This window comes from Symphalangus syndactylus, chromosome 11, assembly GCF_028878055.3.
Source record: "Symphalangus syndactylus isolate Jambi chromosome 11, NHGRI_mSymSyn1-v2.1_pri, whole genome shotgun sequence".
NCBI classification, from domain to species: domain Eukaryota; kingdom Metazoa; phylum Chordata; class Mammalia; order Primates; family Hylobatidae; genus Symphalangus; species Symphalangus syndactylus.
The window spans coordinates 84,453,325-84,473,085 of NC_072433.2; the positions used below are offsets into that span (position 1 = coordinate 84,453,325).

General features: G+C 41.3%; 1 protein-coding gene and 1 long non-coding RNA gene across 2 annotated transcripts in view; one reads left to right on the plus strand and one right to left on the minus strand.

The window, feature by feature from the left end:
* LOC134731748 (uncharacterized) overlaps positions 1 to 11,616 on the plus strand; it is a 29,827-nt gene extending 18,211 nt beyond the window's left edge. The window contains exons 2-4 of the long non-coding RNA XR_010114306.1: positions 7,168 to 7,204; positions 9,969 to 10,342; positions 11,242 to 11,616. This is a non-coding gene — a long non-coding RNA (uncharacterized lncRNA). The remainder of the gene's footprint in view (positions 1 to 7,167; positions 7,205 to 9,968; positions 10,343 to 11,241) is intronic.
* Positions 776 to 19,761, minus strand: part of LIX1 (limb and CNS expressed 1) — a 51,753-nt gene continuing 32,767 nt past the window's right edge. The window contains exons 3-6 of the mRNA XM_055298212.2: positions 17,058 to 17,198; positions 14,878 to 14,973; positions 5,037 to 5,114; positions 776 to 3,264 (exon numbers count right to left, since the gene is read on the minus strand). Coding sequence (XP_055154187.1) covers positions 2,977 to 3,264; positions 5,037 to 5,114; positions 14,878 to 14,973; positions 17,058 to 17,198 — 603 coding nt within the window. The 3' untranslated portion in view covers positions 776 to 2,976. The remainder of the gene's footprint in view (positions 3,265 to 5,036; positions 5,115 to 14,877; positions 14,974 to 17,057; positions 17,199 to 19,761) is intronic.

Below are 19,761 nucleotides of genomic sequence, written 5' to 3' on the forward strand. Positions count from 1 at the left end.
CCTTTTCTAGAAATAGGTAAATAAATTTAACAGCAAAAATAGGAGTGAACTATAGCTTTTGAACAAATAGACAACCAAATTCTGAACATTAGAGGTACGACTTTATTAAATCTGTACTTTCTGACCCATTCACCCAAGTTTAGTGACAGTTTGCTCTAAACTGCTTTTTTAAAAACAATAATATGGTAAATTTGGATTTTGTGGAAATTAAACTATCTCATGTCAAATACAGTGCAATTTTGGATTTCAGGATTATGACAGTTGTGTTAGAAACAGGCTACCTGGGCTATGTCTGAGTTATGTTGGATCCCTGATGTAAAGTTTGACCGTATATGTTGTGTTCAAAATCAACAGTTCTAAACAAGAATCTAAGGATCCCCTAGGGCAATCCCCGGACTTTGGGGGGTCCATGTACTCTGGAACTGTGTAATGTGAATATATATGTTTTGTTCTATTTTCCTAGGAGATGATCCATAGCTTTTATCAGATTCTCAAAGGGTTTATAACCAAAAAAGGCTAGGACCCAGAGCTTCATGTGTTTAAATAGGGAATCTTCCACTCTAGACCCCTTTATCACTGTGTGTTGTTCAGAACAAGATATAGAAAAGGAAAAAAAAAAATCTGCTTTGTCTTTCAATCCTCTTTTCTCTAGGCTATAGTTAAAGATATCTATATGATATACTGACAGCCCTTATGTCTCAGCTGAAATTGATTTACTATCAAATGAGCATTAAAGGGACCGGGACCAGCAAAGATTCTGACTTATTTATTTTGCTGAAGTTTTCATATCATTCCAGGAAGAATGGGCAGTTTTGGCCAGTCAGGAAAAACTGACAGTGGCCAAGGGAGAAACTCTATATTCCATTTACAGAATGGGTGCAGTTTTTAACTTGTAGGGCACAAAGTAAATTTGATATTGTCCCATCTGATCCCTGTCCCTGCATCTAATTAAGATGGTGTCAGTTTGAGGAAGTCATTGTCAAAGGCTTATGCTAATGCAGTAAAGGTGTGCCTAACTTTAATCGCATCCAAGGTGGGAAATTGTGGCTCTTTGGAAATGACAATGTAAACAGTAATGGCTTTAAGAAAGAAATTAACTTTAAATAGAACATTTCCTAAATTTTAAAATTTATTCAACATAAAAATGTTAATTCTGATTTCTTTTCAGGAATATAAGGGAATAAAGTTCTTTCTTAGGTGACATTTAGCCTCATTGTGGAGAGGAATGTAACTTTTGTTAAAATAATATTTTAAAATAAAATGTGTTGAAAATTACTATTACCTTTAAAAGATATTAAAGTATGACAATTACGTAGCTAATTGTTCCCCTGGTGTGAGATATGTGATACATGATAATCTTTTATTATCAAGTCTAATTCCAAAATACATGATCAGTTACAGTAGTTTTCATGTGGATTTAAGGAGTGATGGTTACCTTTGTACATACTTATTAGATATGAGGTTAAAATATCGTATTTTATAAACTTTAATGTAATTATAATGGTTTTGCTTTCAGTGAGGCATGTATGCACTTGCATAAACAAAAGAAAAAGAAGTTATTTTAAATTGAGAAAAATATTTTCTTTAATTTGGACTACTGAATAAAATGCAGAATAATCATTTTCATGTTATAGATATGGAAATACCTATGAGCATTTAAAATTGACATTGCTGACATTCTTAAATTTGAGTGACCAGGAACTATCTAAAAATTAGTTTAGGCCAGGCATGGTGGCTCACATCTGTAATCTCAGCACTTTGGGAAGCGGAGGCAGGCAGATGGCTTGAGCCCAGGAGTTCAAGACCAGCCTGGGCAACATGATGAAATCCCATCTCTACTAAAAAAAAAAAAAAAAAAAAAAAGTTTGTATTGTTTTTTGATTTTCTAATCAGTTGATTGACCCATATAGGTGAGTCAAATAGAGATGGCAATGTCTTATCCCTCCTTTAAAGAAGATTCCAGTGACTTAAACTTAATAATGATACTACATTTGAGCTACCGGTTGCTTATGTTCTTGAACAACAAACAGAGCTAAAGAGTCCTTCTCTCAGATGCTGGTGAAACTAATCATATACAAGCATTCTTTGTTACATGCTAATAATTTTTCAAAATGTTTTAAACTTTAAAATGCCATTAATTTTTCTCTCTGTAGATATATGTTTGCAGTGGCAAAAAACAAGAACAAATTAGTTCAGGTTATCTATTTGCAAATTAAAAACGAACAAAATTGATTGCAAGACTCGTAAAAATTGGATATTAATTCTTGAGGAATAAGAGTGAGGCTACTTTTCTAGGTGATATTTATCCCCGTATATGGAAGAGAGTGGGTTTTAAAAAATTATTGTTACAAAAACATTTTAAATATTAATTTTATCTAGTATTTTCATACTATTACTATTTCAAGATCTTTGATGGTGGGATGTCCAGATAAAATCCCCACTGTAGCTTTGCAGTGTATCTAGTAGGACATAAACTATTGCTTAGCTTACAAAGCTTAGAAAGGGACTCTGATCCTTGGATATTTTTTAAAACAATCCATATTATTTATTTAATCCTAAGTATTTTTAAAAACTGCTATCATACTACTTCACCTAGTTCTGGCTGCTGTTCTTTTGGGGAATGCTATATTGGACTATTCTTTGAAACAACATGTATAATCTAGCAAGGCACATGTCAGTCAGGCTTTAGGTTGGAGCCAGGCCTGGAAAATGTTTTTCAAACAATTTTGTGTCTATCCTTTTATCCTGAGCTGGAACTATTGAGAATGTGATGGAAAAAATGCATCGAGTGGCTTGCTGGGTCTTGTAAGGGTCCTACAACTCTCATACTCTGTAAATGGAATGTGTGGAGAGGGTTAGGAGAGCCTTCAGGTAGTAGCTAGAGATGCTAGAGCCTCTGAGGACCTCTGCACTGAGATTCCTGATGTTAGAGTCTGGCCTCTGCCATCACTGAGGGTTCCCCGGGGCTTGGCCTTGCTAGTGATAGCCACATAGGGCCGCAAGGCTTAGCTGATCATCACTGGGTGACGAAGTGTCAGGGTCACTGCAGATCTGAGTCAGGGCTAAGCTCAAGATTTCTTTCTTTTCTTTGTAAAACCGTAGTTCTTGTCCTGCTTTCCTGGCTTCCTCCAACTGCCTCAGGGCCATTCGTAGCTCTTGAGAGACAATTCCTGGTGACTCCTGCTCCTTCATGATCCAGTCCAGGGCCATGTGGCTGCGCATCTTTTCATCTAGAGAATACTGAGAATAGTAGGAGATGACTTCCTGGGGGCCAAGAAACAAAGTCCAGGGTGTCAATAAAGAGCAACAAAGGCACCCATCCACACGCCTCCTCCCGCTTCCCATATCATTAGGGTTTTATCAACAACCCCATCTCTCTCATGTTCAAAAACTGAAACCAAAACCCACTGGTTTAGTTCTATAAAGGAAATGAAGGGCTAAGTTGGCCTAGCAAAGCACACAACTCCAGGTTGAGTCAAAACACACCACCAGGAATGACTCAATAATGTTCACCAAACATAGCTCTGCCATCTCTAGAAATACAAGCCATTCACTGAAAATACATTCCTACAATTGGTATGAATATGACCTCATTTATTCATTGAACCCTGTTGCCCAGCATTATTTCCTTTGGAAAGATAAAGAGAGGGAAGTAGCTCTACAGAGGGTCTTGGGCAGAATGGGGTTCGGTCAAATCCACTGAAGAAAGCAGGAAGCTCTTAGTTAAGGGCATCTCAGAGTATCATTTACAAACCAGGAGAATCAGCTGTGGTATTAGCACAAGGGAGACGGGCCAACTCTCTCACAGTAAATACAGAAGGGAGTTCAGATGTATGATGGAAGGTAGACATCTCCACTATTGATATCATAATGATACCTTCATGGTCCATTGTCTTTTACTTTTACAAACAATTAAAAATTAGTTACTGCCTGTCAATTCTTGTGTGAAAAATTTGTCAATACATAATAACATCATACGTAGAGTTGATCATGTGGAGTGAATGCATTGCTTATTTTTGTTTTCAAGAACATATGGTATGCATTTATGACCTTAACAAATTAAAAACAATCATGGAAAAGTGTTTATAACCCAACCAGCATATTTCAAAGGCCTTTTGTAAAATCAAAGGAAAAGGAAAAAAAACAAAACCAAAGACATTATCAGCTACTCATGTCTTTTCCATCTTTGACAACTGAAACCTAGACTCTCTAAGCAAAGAACAACTAAAAACTAGGGGGTGCAGTGCATGGAAAGCTCCTTTCACCCACCCTTACCTTGCTGACTCCTAGAGGCTTTCTTCCTCACACAAATTCCTATTAGGAAATTCTCAGAAATAAACTACCATCTTTCACATTCTAACGGTGGGTAGAGGAAGGATAAATCTTGGAGAACAACAGGTGAAAACCATTAAATACACAGGAGGGGGTTTACATTAGTTATTAAAAAAGGGGGAAGGGTGCTTCTCATAAGTAACAAAGAAATAGTGAGACCTTGTCTCTGAAAAATAAAGAAGAAACTTCTAAACCAAAAAAATGAGAGTGATTAAATGCCAGCTTGTCAGACTTTATAATCATTTCTGTTGTTTATTGGGGACTTTTGGCAGGAGTGGGAAATACTCTTCTTCTACCACCAACTTGGCCACTCTCCAGTGACGAGGTTTCAGAAGCAGTGCATTTTCAAGTTTCTGCATCAGAAGGTACAAGAGGGCACACATTCCAAGGAGGCAGGGGAGGTGTATGGGGTAAGATCCAGGATTTTCTTTAGAAGCTGTCTGCCTTTATGATCCTTTCGGTTTGCATTCAGTACAGGTATCTAAATCAGTCCTGTGCCCACGTTCTTTTTAGTGTGTATATTTGGTTAGTCCCTGACTCAGTGGGGCTGTTCTATATATTTCTTCATATGTCTTCTGCTCTTAATAAATAAGGTACCAAATTTATATTCGGAAAAATTCGAATAAAGGAAATCTCCTAGGAAGATGATGAGCCACCTGCTGAGTTCATATAACACGAACTTAGACTTGATTAGAAAATCTTACCTGTCGGGAACACTTTGTTTCACGAAGGGCTTTTAGGCTTCCATTCCAGTGCAATAGTTGGAAAATGGTCATCAGCTCCTACAAAACCCAAACACCTATCATTGGTCCCAAAGCAGAAATGTGCATTGGTGAGAGCTGAGCAGGGCATAACTCTAATTCCCAAATATATCAGGAAACAGAATACACAATATTGTCACAACACTTTGGGACTTTCCCAAGCCCAGGGTCCCAGGGCTTCTGGAACATTCTTCTCTCCCTCCTTTGCTATATCCATAGCATTACATTACATTACTTGTGTAATGAAATGACTAAATACTTGACAAATGTCTTTCAGCATTAAAAATAATACACTGAAGAGTTCTACACACAAGAAGTTATTTAAATATACCAGGACATCTGACAAATAGTGTATAGGCAAGGTTTGACATTGTATCATTTTTTTAAAGTTGCTCGAGACTGAGAGCATCTTAAATAGTCACTTTTAGACGAATGGCTAAAGTATGATATATCCATACTACTGAACACTTTGCAGTCATAAAGAAAGGATGAGAACGTTCCATAAGTTTAAATAGAAAGAATTCTATGACGTGTTAAAATAAAAGCAAGGAACACAACAGTGTGTAACATGTGCTACTACTTGATTAAGAAGATTGCTATATACGTGTTTGCTTGTAAATGCCTAGAAGAGTTCTAGTAAGATACAAAAGGATCTGGTAACATTAGCTGTCTCTGGAATGCCAGAGGAATGTCTGGGGGACAGGAGTAAAAGAGGGAGACCTTCTTGTGACATTATTTTGCAAAACTTACTGAGTTTTGAATCATGTGGCCATGTTATATCTTAAAGAAAACCATTTAACTCTAAAAATTTTAAGCCAAAAAATAAATATACAAATATAGTTAAATAGCATTTATAGGAGGCCATTAGTTTGGACGGAGCTACTGCATTAGGCCTAATAGACCAAATCAAAATGGAGTCACTCATGCTGAAGTTCTAGATCTCCATGCTGAAACTAAGCTGTTTATCTGAGCTTCCTTGAAATCAGGACAAAGAGAGCGATAATAGCCAAATCCCCAAACAAGCCAGTTTTAGCCGGCATAATAAAGAAGTCCCCTCTGCTTTAATCTTTACAAGACAAGTAACTATGAAATGACAAATCCATTTTTGTCCTCTGTTTCTACCTTCTTTAGCCCTTTTCTGCCTAAAGCCAACTTCCTCTGCTCAGCTCATCAGAACATTCATTCTGTTTTACAGAAGGAGGTGTTACCCAATTCTAAAATTGCAAGTAAAAGTCAGCTAGATCGTTAAACTAAATTTATTATAATTTTGTCTTTTGATAATATAAAACATATAATGAACAAACTACAGAAACTGTTCAATACTCCTAAATTTATAAATTCAGTCAAGAAAAATGCCTTGAAATATAGACAATAAGGTTATATTGACATTAAAACTCACCCATGGTTTCCAAATCCAAGGGCCAGGGCTGGGCACAGCATTCAGACTATCAGCACCATAATTTCCTTGCCTTTTGTGACATATCAAGGGCAAGCTAAAGTGTATAAGTATACTGAAGATTTTCATTTTCCTAATGCGGTTACAATTAGAAGTTTCCACTGAAATTATTTGCATTTCATTTACAGGTTTTTTTTGTCAGAGATACATCTATTGTGGATTAATAGCCTGTGGTTATTGAAATTATTGAAAAATAACTCGAGATGATCAAGGAACTTTCATGTCTTAAAAAATAGTTATGAAAACTTAACATAGACAGATGTCCTACTGCCTATTCAAAAAAGCTTTTAGCTGGGCACGGTGGTGTGTGCCTATAGTCCTAGCAACTTGGGAGGCTGAGGCAGGAGAATTGATTGAGCCCAAGAGTTTGAGACCAGCCTGGGCAACATAATATTTTGTCTCTTAAAACAAAAAAGCTGACTTTAATTAACTGTCTTTACATCTGCTTGCTCGGGAAGAGGTTCTCTTATGAAAATCAGGAGACTCATAGTCAGGTTTTCGGCATCTTAAAATTATTTGGTAAATTTTAAAGCTATCAGATTATTAGAAGAGCAAATAGCACTTCTCTCATGTCTAAAATTGCCGTTAGAATGAAATGTTTTTCTTCTTTTCTGTCAGAGATCCAGTTTGGCATTCTGTCTAAGTTCACTGCACAGTAAGCACTCTGAGAGCCCACAGACACCTCAGTAAAAGCAAAACCACTTGTGTCTGCTAATTAAAACACACATGAATACCAGCTGAGCTGCTCCTTCTGCCCCAGATGGAGACCTCCCTGTCTGCACAGGGTCCTGGGTCCAGTGCCCAGGGATGCTGCCCCTTCCTGGCCCCTCTCCTCCATATCTTCCTGCCCTTGTTCAGATTTTCACTTCATCATGTCACTATGCTAATTTGAAAAAGTGGGAGTGCTTTGTTCTAGAAACCAAATCTCGTCCAATTTGGCTGTCACTGCTGTTCTTCTCAGGCCTTCCATCAAAGTAGCCCCAGTGGCTGAGGAGGGCAAATTTGTGTTGCCCTCCCTACCATACTAACAAACCAGCTCACTGAATACTTTGAAGCCATAAAAATGAATAGGAAGGTTTTTTCAGTATGTGGGAACCAGTCTCTATGACGTAACAGGAGAGCCAATATTTGTAAATAAGAAAATTTTTTTGGTTTTATGTCTTATAAAAATCCACTCAAATTTTGTATTCTATTGTATATGCCCATTTTTAGAAAAGAGAAAATAAATATTGGCCAGGTGTGGTGGCTTGTGCCTATAATCCCAGCACTTGGGAGGCTGGGGCAGGCAGATCACTTGAGGTCAGGAGATGGAGACCAGCCTGGGCAAAATGGTGAAAACCTGTTTCTACTAAAAATACAAAAATTAGCCAGGTGTGGTGATGGGTACCTGTAATCCCAGCTACTCAGGAGGCTGAGGCAGGAGAATTGTTTGAACCTGGGAGGCGGAGATTGAGGTGAGCTGTGATCGCGACACCACACTCCAGCCTGGGCAAGTGAGTGAGACGCCATCTCAAAAAAGAAAATAAATATCACTCCACTCGTCCATTTGACCCCCACAGCCCTAAATCTTTATGTAAAGTTGAGAACTCAGACACATATACTGGATTTGTTTTGGGGCTTCCTATAGCTATCTATCTTGACGTTGTTCTTGCATCCTTGTGGCCCAGTTTGAGAAACAGCCTATTGCTAACAAGGCTCTTAATTCCATCCTGTGATAATTGTTGACTTAGAAACATACTCTTCTTCCTCTGGGGTCTTCTGGGCTCTCTTTCTTATCTATACACTAACTGCTCTCCCCGCCCCATAAGCGACTATCATTCCACCCTGAAAATCTCCTAAGACTTTAGAATTCACAACTCTTCTGGGAACAGAACCAAAACCCTTTCTCATGCCCCTTGACAACCTTCATCTTTCAAAAATGTCCCCAAAGAGACTTGAACTGTTTTTGTCTGCAGGATGAAGGCCAACCTCCTCATCACCTCTGGTTTGTCTAAATTTCTATCCCATCACGAAGCAGCTTTTTTTCTCTCCGGTAACACAAATGCCACTTCCTCAGTGTTGCTCTTGTTCTTAAAATTCCCTAGGGAAGCTGACCTCCTTTCCAACTTCTTACGTTATATCCCCATCTAGTTTTTGTCCTCTGTAGAGATGTTCAGCTTGCCATCATTATATAAAGTATATTTAAATATTTTCACATATTTTCTGTCTCACTTCTTTATTTCCCCTCATAAGACCAAATTCACTCTCTTCAAATTTTCCCAAAACTATTAGCTCTTGGCTCAACTCCAGGAAATCTTTGCATGCCTGTGACTAATTCCATTGGAAATCCTTGCATGATTGCAGAGTGGGAAGGAGAGGGCTGCTGTGGAGTTCTGCTTGCTAGTTTCCCCATGATTCTTTGCTGCCTGGTGTTCGCTGGCTCATATTCTACCTGGAGAAGCTCTGTTACTCTAAAGGAAGTTAGTGTAGCCAGGTGCCGTGGAATGTGCCTGTAGTCCCAGCTACTTGGGAGGCTGAGGCAGGAAGATCATGAGTTTGTGCCCAGCCTGGGCAAAATAGCAAGACCCCTGTCTGAGAAAAAAAAAAAAGAATATATATAAAAATTTTTTTAAATAAAGGAAATTAGTGTTGTCTTTTCCTGTGAGGGTCTGTCATAATCCTCACTGAAGTCTTTTGGGGTGTGGTGTTTTATTTGTGGGGTAATCTGGAAGCCTGAGGGGCCCAGCTGGACCAACAGAAAAACAAGTTAGCCTCATAAGGTGAGGCAGGTGAGGCAAGTTTTAAAGTGAGTGGGGCCAATTATACATGTTCATGGTCTTTTATTTATAATTCTGATATTTTGTTTATCGTGAATTTTTTGCATGAATTTTGAGTTTAAAAAATAATGCATTATACTATTATTTATCTTGATTATGAAGTTTTTAAACATCCTTTTCAATTTTGTACCCAAGACAAATGCCTCACTTGCCTAGCCCTTGTCTGTCCCCTTCTTGTGGCTCTGTCTCAGGGGCAAGCCCGGCTTCACGGGCATGAGGTCTGTGCAGCTATACAGGGCCCCTGCTTTGTTTAGTGCTCTGCTGTGTTGAAATTCTTGGTAATTTTTGAACGAGGGCCCCTAGATTTTCATTTTGCACTGGGCCTGGCAAATTATCTAGCTGGTCCTGACCAGCAGAGTAAATTTAATATAGAACAAAGAATCAAGCTGTGTGTTTTCTTTCCTCTTTAGGGAAAATTTCAGTTGCAGCTCTCACTCTACAGCTTTCCTGGTTTATTTTGTCATTCATTTCATTTAAACAGACAACAACGGGGCTCTGTCCTCACAGCCTTTCCTGGGGTTGCCTCTGTTAGAAACAATGTTGGGCTTTTCAGCTACTTGTGGAGAGAAAATGCTCACTGCTTCTCTTTGGAACTCTTTCTAGGAGACGGGTTTGGCTCTGTGATTCATCAGAAATAAGAAAAACAAACACTGTAAATGGAGAACTTGAAAAACAGGTGGGCACCATCTCCCCACCCAAGAGAATGGATTTAAGAGGAAATTTGTTTATGGGATGAAGTTTTAAAAGGCGACCTGGAAAATTTAGCAAAGATGTAAATAAACAAGTCTTCGTTGAATTGCATTAGGCTTCAGAATAAATATATTAACCAGCTTCAGTCAAAGTCTGCCTAGAATCTGACCCTGACAAGACCCAGTGACTAGTGCTGCTCCCAACCTTCCCCACAAACAGCAGGCAATTTTCTTTGTGGCAAAGCTACCTCGAAACAAGCATCCAGGCTTCCCTCCCACGAAGTGAAGGTAAGCAGAGGCCTATCATGTTTCCTCTGAGTGCTGGCTGCAGGATGTCCCCCTCAACCCCCCTACCTCCGGAAGCCCAAAGGCAGTCTGGAGACACCAGCCTGTTTTTATATGGTAGAGTCATCCATAGCTAGATACAAACACACATCTATTACCCACCAGGGGTACTGAATTGCTGTGTTGGCTGCAGAAACAGCCTGGGTCTGTGGGCAATTCCCATTATGTGTAGACACAAGCGGAAGCATTTAAGCCAGGCCACTAAGGAATGTGCCAGGTCCCAGCAGGCAAGCTAGGGCTGGTGGAAGGAAAAGGGATGCGCTCCATAGGCCCTCCTCCTGGGTTGCCAGTATCCCTACTGGGGAAGGGAGTTTGGATTTTCCCTGCCCTCACATCTTCCTCTTCCTTTGTCTCCATCCTGTATTCAGACTCCTTTAGGAGAATTTATGAAGCATGTCCACAGTAGGATTCAAATTATTATTTCACAAATTTAAATACCTTACTACAGACCACACAGAAAACACATAGCCTATAGCAAAGCAATTAAACTATTACTAAAAGAGGGTTGAGTAGAGCCTTTCATAGTACTTGGAAGGAATTTTAAGAATTTTTTTTTTTTTAAATCTCACCTTCCCCCGTCTTTGGCAGACTAAACCAATCACATTCAAAATCATTCTTAATTTTTTCCAAAAATAGCTCTAAATTACATACAAGCTACTGTGTACTGGGGCAGGCAATGTTCATTCCATAATAAAAGAACTACAGTATTATTTGGAGGGGGAACAGGAACTAAATGAAATTTCTGCTTGGGGGAAGCATTATGCCAGATGCTTTATAAATGTTACACTACTTAAATCCCAGAAAAATTCTACAAAATGGGCATTATTATTCCTATTTTATAGATGAGAAAACTGAGTCTCAGAATGGACAAGCTCACAGATGGCAAGCGGTAGAGCAGACTTCATACATAGGTCTGTATGATTTTTTAAAGTTTATTTTCTTTCTCTTGAAAAAATACCTCTTTTTAAAAGTATTATTCCTCTGTTTAATTTTAGATTGTTATGAAAAAAAAAAAGGACCTTTTACAGATCGACTCTTTTATCCTACAATAGGGGCCCTGAACCATTTTGTGTAGGTTCAAATAGAGCTAGGTTAGACAGAGTTGTCAACGGAATCCATCCAGTAGCCTCTGGCATTTCAAGCAAAGATTCCTTCAGAAATACGTATAATAATGGTTGTTCATCTTCACTGAGCATTCATTATACCCCATGCACTCTTCTGGACTCTACGCATATCATCCCATTTAATCCTCACAATAGCACTGTGAGGAAGGTACTGTTATTCTCTCTGATTTACATACAAACGAGGAAGTAGATTTTAAGGTAAGGAAAAGAGCCAGGCTCAAACTGGCCAGCCCACTGCAGAGTCTGGGTCAGAGCCACTGAGCTGACATGTGCCCCATCCACTAGGCTTAAAAGATACTTTGTTGCTTCCTAACCAAGACAGGCTACGCCAAAGGTCAGTAAGACCATGGCCACTTAACTATAAAACTGGATGACTAAGGCCGGGCGCAGTGGCTCATGCCTGTTATCCCAGCACTTTGGGAGGCCAAGGCGGGCAGATCATGAGGTCAGGAGATCGAGGCCATCCTGGCTAACACGGTGGAACCCTGTCTCTACTAAAAATGCAAAAAATTAGCCGGGCGTGGTGGTGGGCACCTGTAGTCCCAACTACTCGGGAGGCTGAGGCAGGAGAATGGCGTCAACCCAGGAGGTGGAGCTTGCAGTGAGCCGAGATGGCGCCACTGCACTCCAGCCTGGGGGACAGAGCGAGACTCCGTCTCAAAAAAAAAAAAGAAAGAAAAGAAAGAAAAACTAAGATTTAGGATGAGTGAAGAAAGAGCATTTTTGCCGCAATCATACAGAGGGCTAATAAAATAATATTTATTTTTAAAAAATGTGCAGGGGGACATATCCATCTGAGAAGTGGCTATGCCACCGGGGTCAGGAAAGGAGTCTGAAAGGTACCAAAGAAGGTATCTGAAAATTGTGGCTTCAGAAGCGCTCAGCTCACCATTGTAAATTATACCGTGAGGAACATTTTGCCCATGAAACCTTATACCTCTCATTGCTTCTTGGAATATAACCTAAGAAAACAATTTCTAAAGGTGAAGTCTCTTTATTATTTTGCATTCTGATTCCTACTGTGTCCGGAATTGGTGGGTTCTTGGTTTCACTGACTTCAAGAATGAAGCTGTGGACCCTCGCGGTGAGTGTTACGGCTCTTAAGGTGGCGCGTCTGGAGTTTGTTCCTTCTGATGTTCGGATGTGTTTGGAGTTTCTTCCTTCTGGTGGGCTCGTGGTCTCGCTAGCTTCAGGAGTGAAGCTGCAGACCCTCGTGGTGAGAGTTACAGCTCATAAAGGCAGTGTGGACCCAAAGAATGATCAGTAGCAAGATTTATTGCAAAGAGTGAAAGAACAAATCTACCACAGCGTGGAAGGGGACCCGAGCGGGTTGCCACTGCTGGCTTGGGCAGCCTGCTTTTATTCTCTTATCTGGCCCCACCACGTCCTGCTGATTGGTAGAGCCCAGTGGTCTGTTTTGACAGGGCGCTGATTGGTGCGTTTACCATCCCTGAGCTAGACATAAAAGTCCCCCACATCCCCATCAGATCAGTTAGATACAGAGTATCGACACAAAGGTTCTCCAAGGCCCCACCAGAGCAGCCAGACACAGAGTGTCGATTGGTGCATCCACAAACCTCGAGCTAGACACAGGGTGCTGACTGGTGTGTTTACAAACCTTGAGCTAGATACAGAGTGCCGATTGGTGCATTTACAATCCTTGAGCTAGACATAAAGGTTCTCCAAGGCCCCACCAGAGCAGCTAGATACAGAGTGTCGATTGGTGCATTCACTGACCCTGAGCTAGACACAGGGTGCTGATTGGTGTATTTACAATCCCTGAGCTAGACATAAAGGTTCTCCACATCTCCACCAGACTCAGGAGCCCAGCTGGCTTCACCCAGTGGATCCTGCACTGGGGCTGCAGGTGGAGCTGCCTGCCAGTCCCGGGCCGTGCGCTCGCACTCCTCAGCCCTTGGGTGGTCGATGGGACTGGGCCCCATGGAGCAGGGGGTGGCACTCGCCGGGAAGGCTCGGGACGCACAGGAGCCCATGGAGGGTGTGGGAGGCTCAGGCATGGCAGGCTGCAGGTCCTGAGCCCTGCCCCATGGGAAGGCAGGTGAGAAATCGAGCTCAGCGCCAGTGGGCTGGCACTGCTGGGGGACCCAGTACACCCTCCGCAGCCGCTGGCCTGGGTGCTAATCCCCTCATTGCCTGGAGCCGGCAGGGCTGGCCGGCTGCTCCGAGTTGGGGGGGCCCGCCAAGCCCATGCCCACCAGGAACTCCAGCCGGCCCGCAAGCACAGCATGCAGCCCTGGTTCCCGCTGGCGCCTCTCCCTCCACACCTCCCCGCAAGCTGAGGGAGCTGGCTCCCGCCTTGGCCAGACCAGAAAGGGGCTCCCACAGTGCAGCGGTGGGCTGAAGGGCTCCTCAAGTGCTGCCAAAGTGGGAGCCCAGGCAGAGGAGTCGCCGAGAGCAAGCGAGGGCTGTGAGGACTGCCAGCACACTGTCACCTCTCACTACCAGCATTGCATGTGTATGGATGTTCAACTGCATTGGAGTTAAGTTTTTTAAAGGGAAGCACATTTCATGCCCAATCACTACTAAAATTCTGTCTGTCCAGCCTGATACAGGATAATAGTCAGATGTGTGAGCTCAGAGATCAGACTGCCTGATCCTGAATTCAATGATAACATGAGGATAACAATATTATCTACCTCATACAGTTATTGTGAGTGTTACATTATGACACTATTTGTTAAATGCTAAGCACGGGCCAAAGTAAGCATCCATAAGTGTCAACTGTTATTACTGTTGTTGTTACTAATATAACAATATATTTTAGAAATAATAGGTAATATAGTTCCTCAGCTCTTGTTATCATTTGTTGGCAGTGGGTGAAAAAGAGATACAGATTGTTAATTTTTTTTTATTTCGTTGATGATAGGAGGTGGCAGAACTTGTGTAATAGAAAACCAGACCAAGTAGGGTATTGTTTAACGTGCACTGCAGGAACTTTCAGAAGTCATAGGACTTCTGAAAATTAAGAAGCAAATGGTAACAACCAACATGTCAAACTGTTTTCATTGGTTTAGTGGGGAGCTTTGTACTGAAAAGCTGGTGAAACATTACAGGATCATAAGAATGTGGTGTACCTCACCTATTTCTTAGATTTGCCTTTTACTTTCTTTTATAAAAGCAAAGATTGTTTCCTGATTGCGTGTTTGTTTAGGCCTATGAGATGTGGCCGAGATGGGGCTACCATGCTGGATTCCAGGAGGGTTAGATTAAAATGACCAAAAACACTTAAGACCAAAAGATTATTGGGTCAGGAGATGTTAGTGATAAATGTTGCATTTCTCCTAGGCTTCTGGATTGGATAATCAAATAAATATGTGGCAGGTCGGCAGGTACCTGAAATTCCAGCATGGTCTTCCCCATGTTTGACTCCAGCATGTAGTGATAGGCTCCAACACTGGTGCTGGGGTCATCTGCATCATCTAAGGTGCCCTTGGGAAAGAAAGCAGAAAAAGAAAAATTACTCATATTTCCTCCTCTTCTTTGAATGGTCACAAATTAATTCTGTGACCACACAGCAAGCCTATTTTTGGTCTAACCTGAACAGATGTTCACTTTACAACCAAGTCTCCAGTAGATTTGAGGGTTTTGTAATCAATTTGAATTGAGCGTTTGATTAGAATACTGTTATATACTCGCTGATATAATAATTTTCCAAAAGAAGACATTTCTGTATGATTGCACAGGGTTTTGGTGGTGGTGGTGTTAACATTTGCATGGCTGAACTCTGAGGCTGCCTTCGTTGGTTATTGAAATTTGAAATGCTGACTTTGCTCTGATTCCAGTGATAACCGGGCAAGATTACATAATTGACATGGAAAGAATTCGTCAGTTGTATGGACCATTCAGATTTTACTGCCATGATTCTTAATAGGAGCTTTTCGTAATATGCTGGTGTTTAGCCTGGAGACATGGATCATGGTTTATATTTTTTCAGTCCTGTACCACTTAATCTCTAGGAAACGAGGTGGGTGGGTGATGGGTAGAAACGAAATTCCCTTTCAATTTGGGTGTGGGGAGTGGTGCTAAGAAGCTAACACAACTCTGGTATGGCTTTTGGGCCAGCCCTTCTGTATCCTATGGATGCGGATTCCTGGGAAGGTGGGCAATGGTGACTTTGTGAGACGGAACAAACAAGTGCCAGCACAGATAGCAGCAAATTTATAGCTTTTGAATGCAATAACATTAACACACTGCTGCTGAAATATTTATGTTGGCTTTTTAAATATCCCAAAGGAAATCCATCTAGAAGCATGCAACCATATATATTCTGTTTCCTTAGAAATTTCCATTTAAAAAATGATAAATTACTTTTACACTGAGGGCCCTTCCCTGCTCCTGAGTAAATTTCACACTTATATAAATCAGGCATAATTTTCCTAACCTCTCTTCCTCAAAAGCACTTGAAATTTACAGGGCTGGAAAATAAAGGCTTCCTTTCATCCTCAGACCAGATATAGAACAGAACTCCCTGGCATCTCCCAGCCAAGTCAACCACTCTTCTTCCCCTCCTCCTTCCTTATCTCTCCTTTATGTGATAAGAAGATTTATGAGGGGAAAAGGGTCACATCTAGTCTGATAGTGTTTCCTTCATCAGCAGCAGCTTCACCAGAACGACGGAGCCTTCCTAGTTAAGGGAAACAGAGAAGGAAATCTCAGGTGGGGTTTATCCGTGCTAAAGGCAAGCCAGAGGTGGCTAATCCCTTTGGTAATGCCAGGTTCCTGCCCTTGAGCACACACAGGGCAATACTTGCCACAGGTGGGGACCCAAGGCTTCTTTCTTGGCTTATAGTTTGGAAACAATGGGAGTTGGGAGCTCCAAATCATTCATGGGACAAATATCCTGTCCTATATTGCTTAAAAAAAAATCCTATCTAATTTTTAAGACAGGGCGTTTTGCTCTTAAAGCACTTTGCATTTAATTGTGTTAATTACAGAAATTTTCAATGCTCTCCGAAGAGGTAATTGATATTAACCATAGTAATTCTAATAGCTAACACATATTGGGCATATGGTTTTTCTCATATCTAAACAGTCCATGTTTCCTTAAAAATGCAGATTGCAGGGCCCCACACTGGCTGGGGAATTCACACTTCCGGTAAACACTTCAGATGATTTTCATGATCTTTCAAGTTTGGGGAAAATGGAGCTAGTTTTCCACTAGATTAAAGCAGTATTCCACTGTATGCATTCTCAGGCCGTAAAAGAATCAACACTCCTCAATAAGCAAACATTCACTTAAACATATCCAGGTGGATCCAATGATCTACCTTGATTTAAAGCATGATTAATTGTAATCCAGGGAGATTAAAGATTAATTGTGATCCAGGGAGATGTGTGATATTATGACTTCCAAGTTAAGTATTCTTTTTTCTGAAAATTAACAATTTAATGGGTAAAAATTGAATCTACAGAATTCTTAAAATAAGAATTTGCTCATGTTAGCATCTCTCAAGATTCAAATGCTTCAGAATTCTCAGTGCAGCCATCTCCTGCCCTCCATGGTGGGTACTCACGCTGGTGGAGGCTACTGCTTCCTGAACACTTTCCATAATGAATTCCTTGGTGATCCTGCGAGAGGGCAGCTCATTGAAGAGGGAGTTGATCAGGGCCACTTTAGCTGCATCCCGCCTGGCCTCGGCTCTACTTAAGCAGCACTTGAGAAGGGAAGGAGAAAAGGAGTCATTTGAGAATTTAGCATTTCACCATTCCACTCCTGCATCAATGGGTCTCTGGACATTTCTATTTATACATTTACTGTCCGCATCTATTCTGTTCATATATGTTGCTAATTTCCCTGAAGGTCACCCAGATTTTCCTTCAGCTCTAGAAGCCATGCAAATGTCTTGGCTGATCTTCAATTACTTATTGTCTTATTTTATAGCATTGAATGTCTACTATATGTCAGAAGCTTTGCATACTCTATTAATGAGTAATGATAAATTAATAATGGCTATTATTGTGTGCTAGATAATTTAAATTCATTATCAGGGCCTTCCTCAAATCCCTATTTCAGAGAAAAAATGTAAGGAGAGGAGAAAAGCAAGGAATCTGGAAATACTTGCAACACAATAATTAAGAACACAAATTCCGAGTCAGACTGCTTTCAGCTCTGGCATTTACTAACTATAAGATCTTGAGTAGGTTAATTAGTCTCTCTGCACCTCAATTTCCTCCTCTATAAAATGGGAATAATAGTAGGGTTGAGGTTAGGATCAATTGGTTAATATAGATGAAGCACTGGAAATACTTGGCACACAGTAGCACTTATGAGAACAGGCCAGCCAGACATTTTTATCTCCAGGTTAGTACAAGGGTGCTGCTGTCAATATCTATTGCTTTTGCATTTCCAACATTTGTCCCCCATCTTCCTTCTAGTAACAGTTCCCTGATTTTCTTGAGGACTAGGCTTTCTCCCTTGGTCTCAATCCATGAGGTTTTGCTGGGACATACTCCATTCAAACCTTCTTGAAGTTAGGGCTATAGGCAGCCTATGATTAGTGACTCAAAAAAAATTCACTCCTCTCAAATATAATATTGTGCTCCATCCTGCTAGACTGGCTTTCTGTGGCTCATATGGATCTGGTCGATGCATCCATATTCTTTTCTGTCCTCCCTGTCTCTGAACAACTAACAACTCCCATTTTTCAAGTTCTGGTTTGGCATGCTTCCTGGGGTTGCAGATAGAGGGACAAGCCCCATAAGTACTGGACTGTCCCTGGAGCCCACACCTTTTGGAGAGCCCAGGAGTTGATGGCCTCTCTCCTACAGGCTCCTGTGGACCCGGGGATAAGTGTCTAGGATCTTGGACTCCTAGGGGGAAACAAGAGAAGTCTGGGCCTAGGTCCTGGTCAGTGGGGTGGCCAGGCACCCCTGGCTCTGCTTCTCAGAAACCTGGACCACCTGAACTTTGGGAGCTAATCTTCTCATTGGACAAATAGGGAGGCTAGGCTCTCTGATCTCCAAGGCTCCTACTACCCAAAATGCATGATTCTCAGAATCAGTAGTTCTTGGTGATTTATGGGAAAGAAAAGGAAAAATAGCAAATACCACGCTTCATTTTACAGTTTCACAGAGCAAGGGTTCTGTGCCACCAAACGAAGAAAGCCAAATCCCTCTCATTTGCTTTCTCAACATCCCCGCCTCCATCCTATCTGCCCTATGTTGACTATCTCTGCTCTGTCTCGGGAATGCTCCAGACTTATGCTCTCGTGTCCTCCAGAGACCTGTCTCTCCTCCCCGTCTCCACAAACCTAGTTGGACTGCCCTGAAGCCAGGTTCCAAGTCCTCTGTGATTTGCCCTCAAACCTTCTAGAATAGTAGTGCCTATATATTGTAAAGACCTTGTCCTCAACTATGGGTAACTTCTTGCCCACCCCTTCTCCCAGCCTCCGGGCCTGGGAGGAGCCCTCATATACTTTTGTTTTTAAAGACTGATTCTTCTTCTGTCGCCCAGGCTGGAGTGCAGTGGTGCAATCTTAGCTCACTGCAACCTCCACTTCCTGGGCCCAAGCGATCCGCCCACCTCAGCCTCCTGAGTAGCTGGGTCTACAGGCACTTGGCACCGTACCTGGCTAATCTTTGTATTTTTTTGTAGAGACAGGGTCTCACTATATTGCCCAGGCTGGTCTCAAACTCCTGGGCTCAAGCGATCCACCTGCCTTGGCCTCCCAAAGTGCTGGGATTACAGGCGTGAGCCACTGGCCCCCTCATATTTATTTTTTTATTTCAATAGTTTTTGGGATACAGGTGCTTTTAGGTTTGTGGATAAGTTCTTTTGCGGTGATTTCTGGGAATTTGGTGCACCTGTCACCCGAACAGTATACTCTGTATCCAATATGTAGTCTTTTATCCCTCACCCCCCTCCCAACCTTCTCCCCCAAGTGCCCAAAGTCCATTATGTTATTCTTATGACTTTGCATCCTCATAGCTTAGCTCCCACTTATATGTGAAAACACAATATTTGGTTTTCCATTCCTGAGTTACTCCACTTAGAATAATGGCCTCCAGCTCCACCCAAGTTGCTGCAAAAGACATTATTTTGTTCATTTATATGGCTAAGCAGTATTCCGTGGTGTACCCCATCTTCCTTATTCACTCATTGGTTGATAGGCACTTAGGTTGGTTCCATATTTTTGCAATTGCAAATTGTGCTGCTATAAACATGAGTGTGCACGTGTCTTTTTCATATAGTGACATTTTTTTCTTTGGGCAAATTCC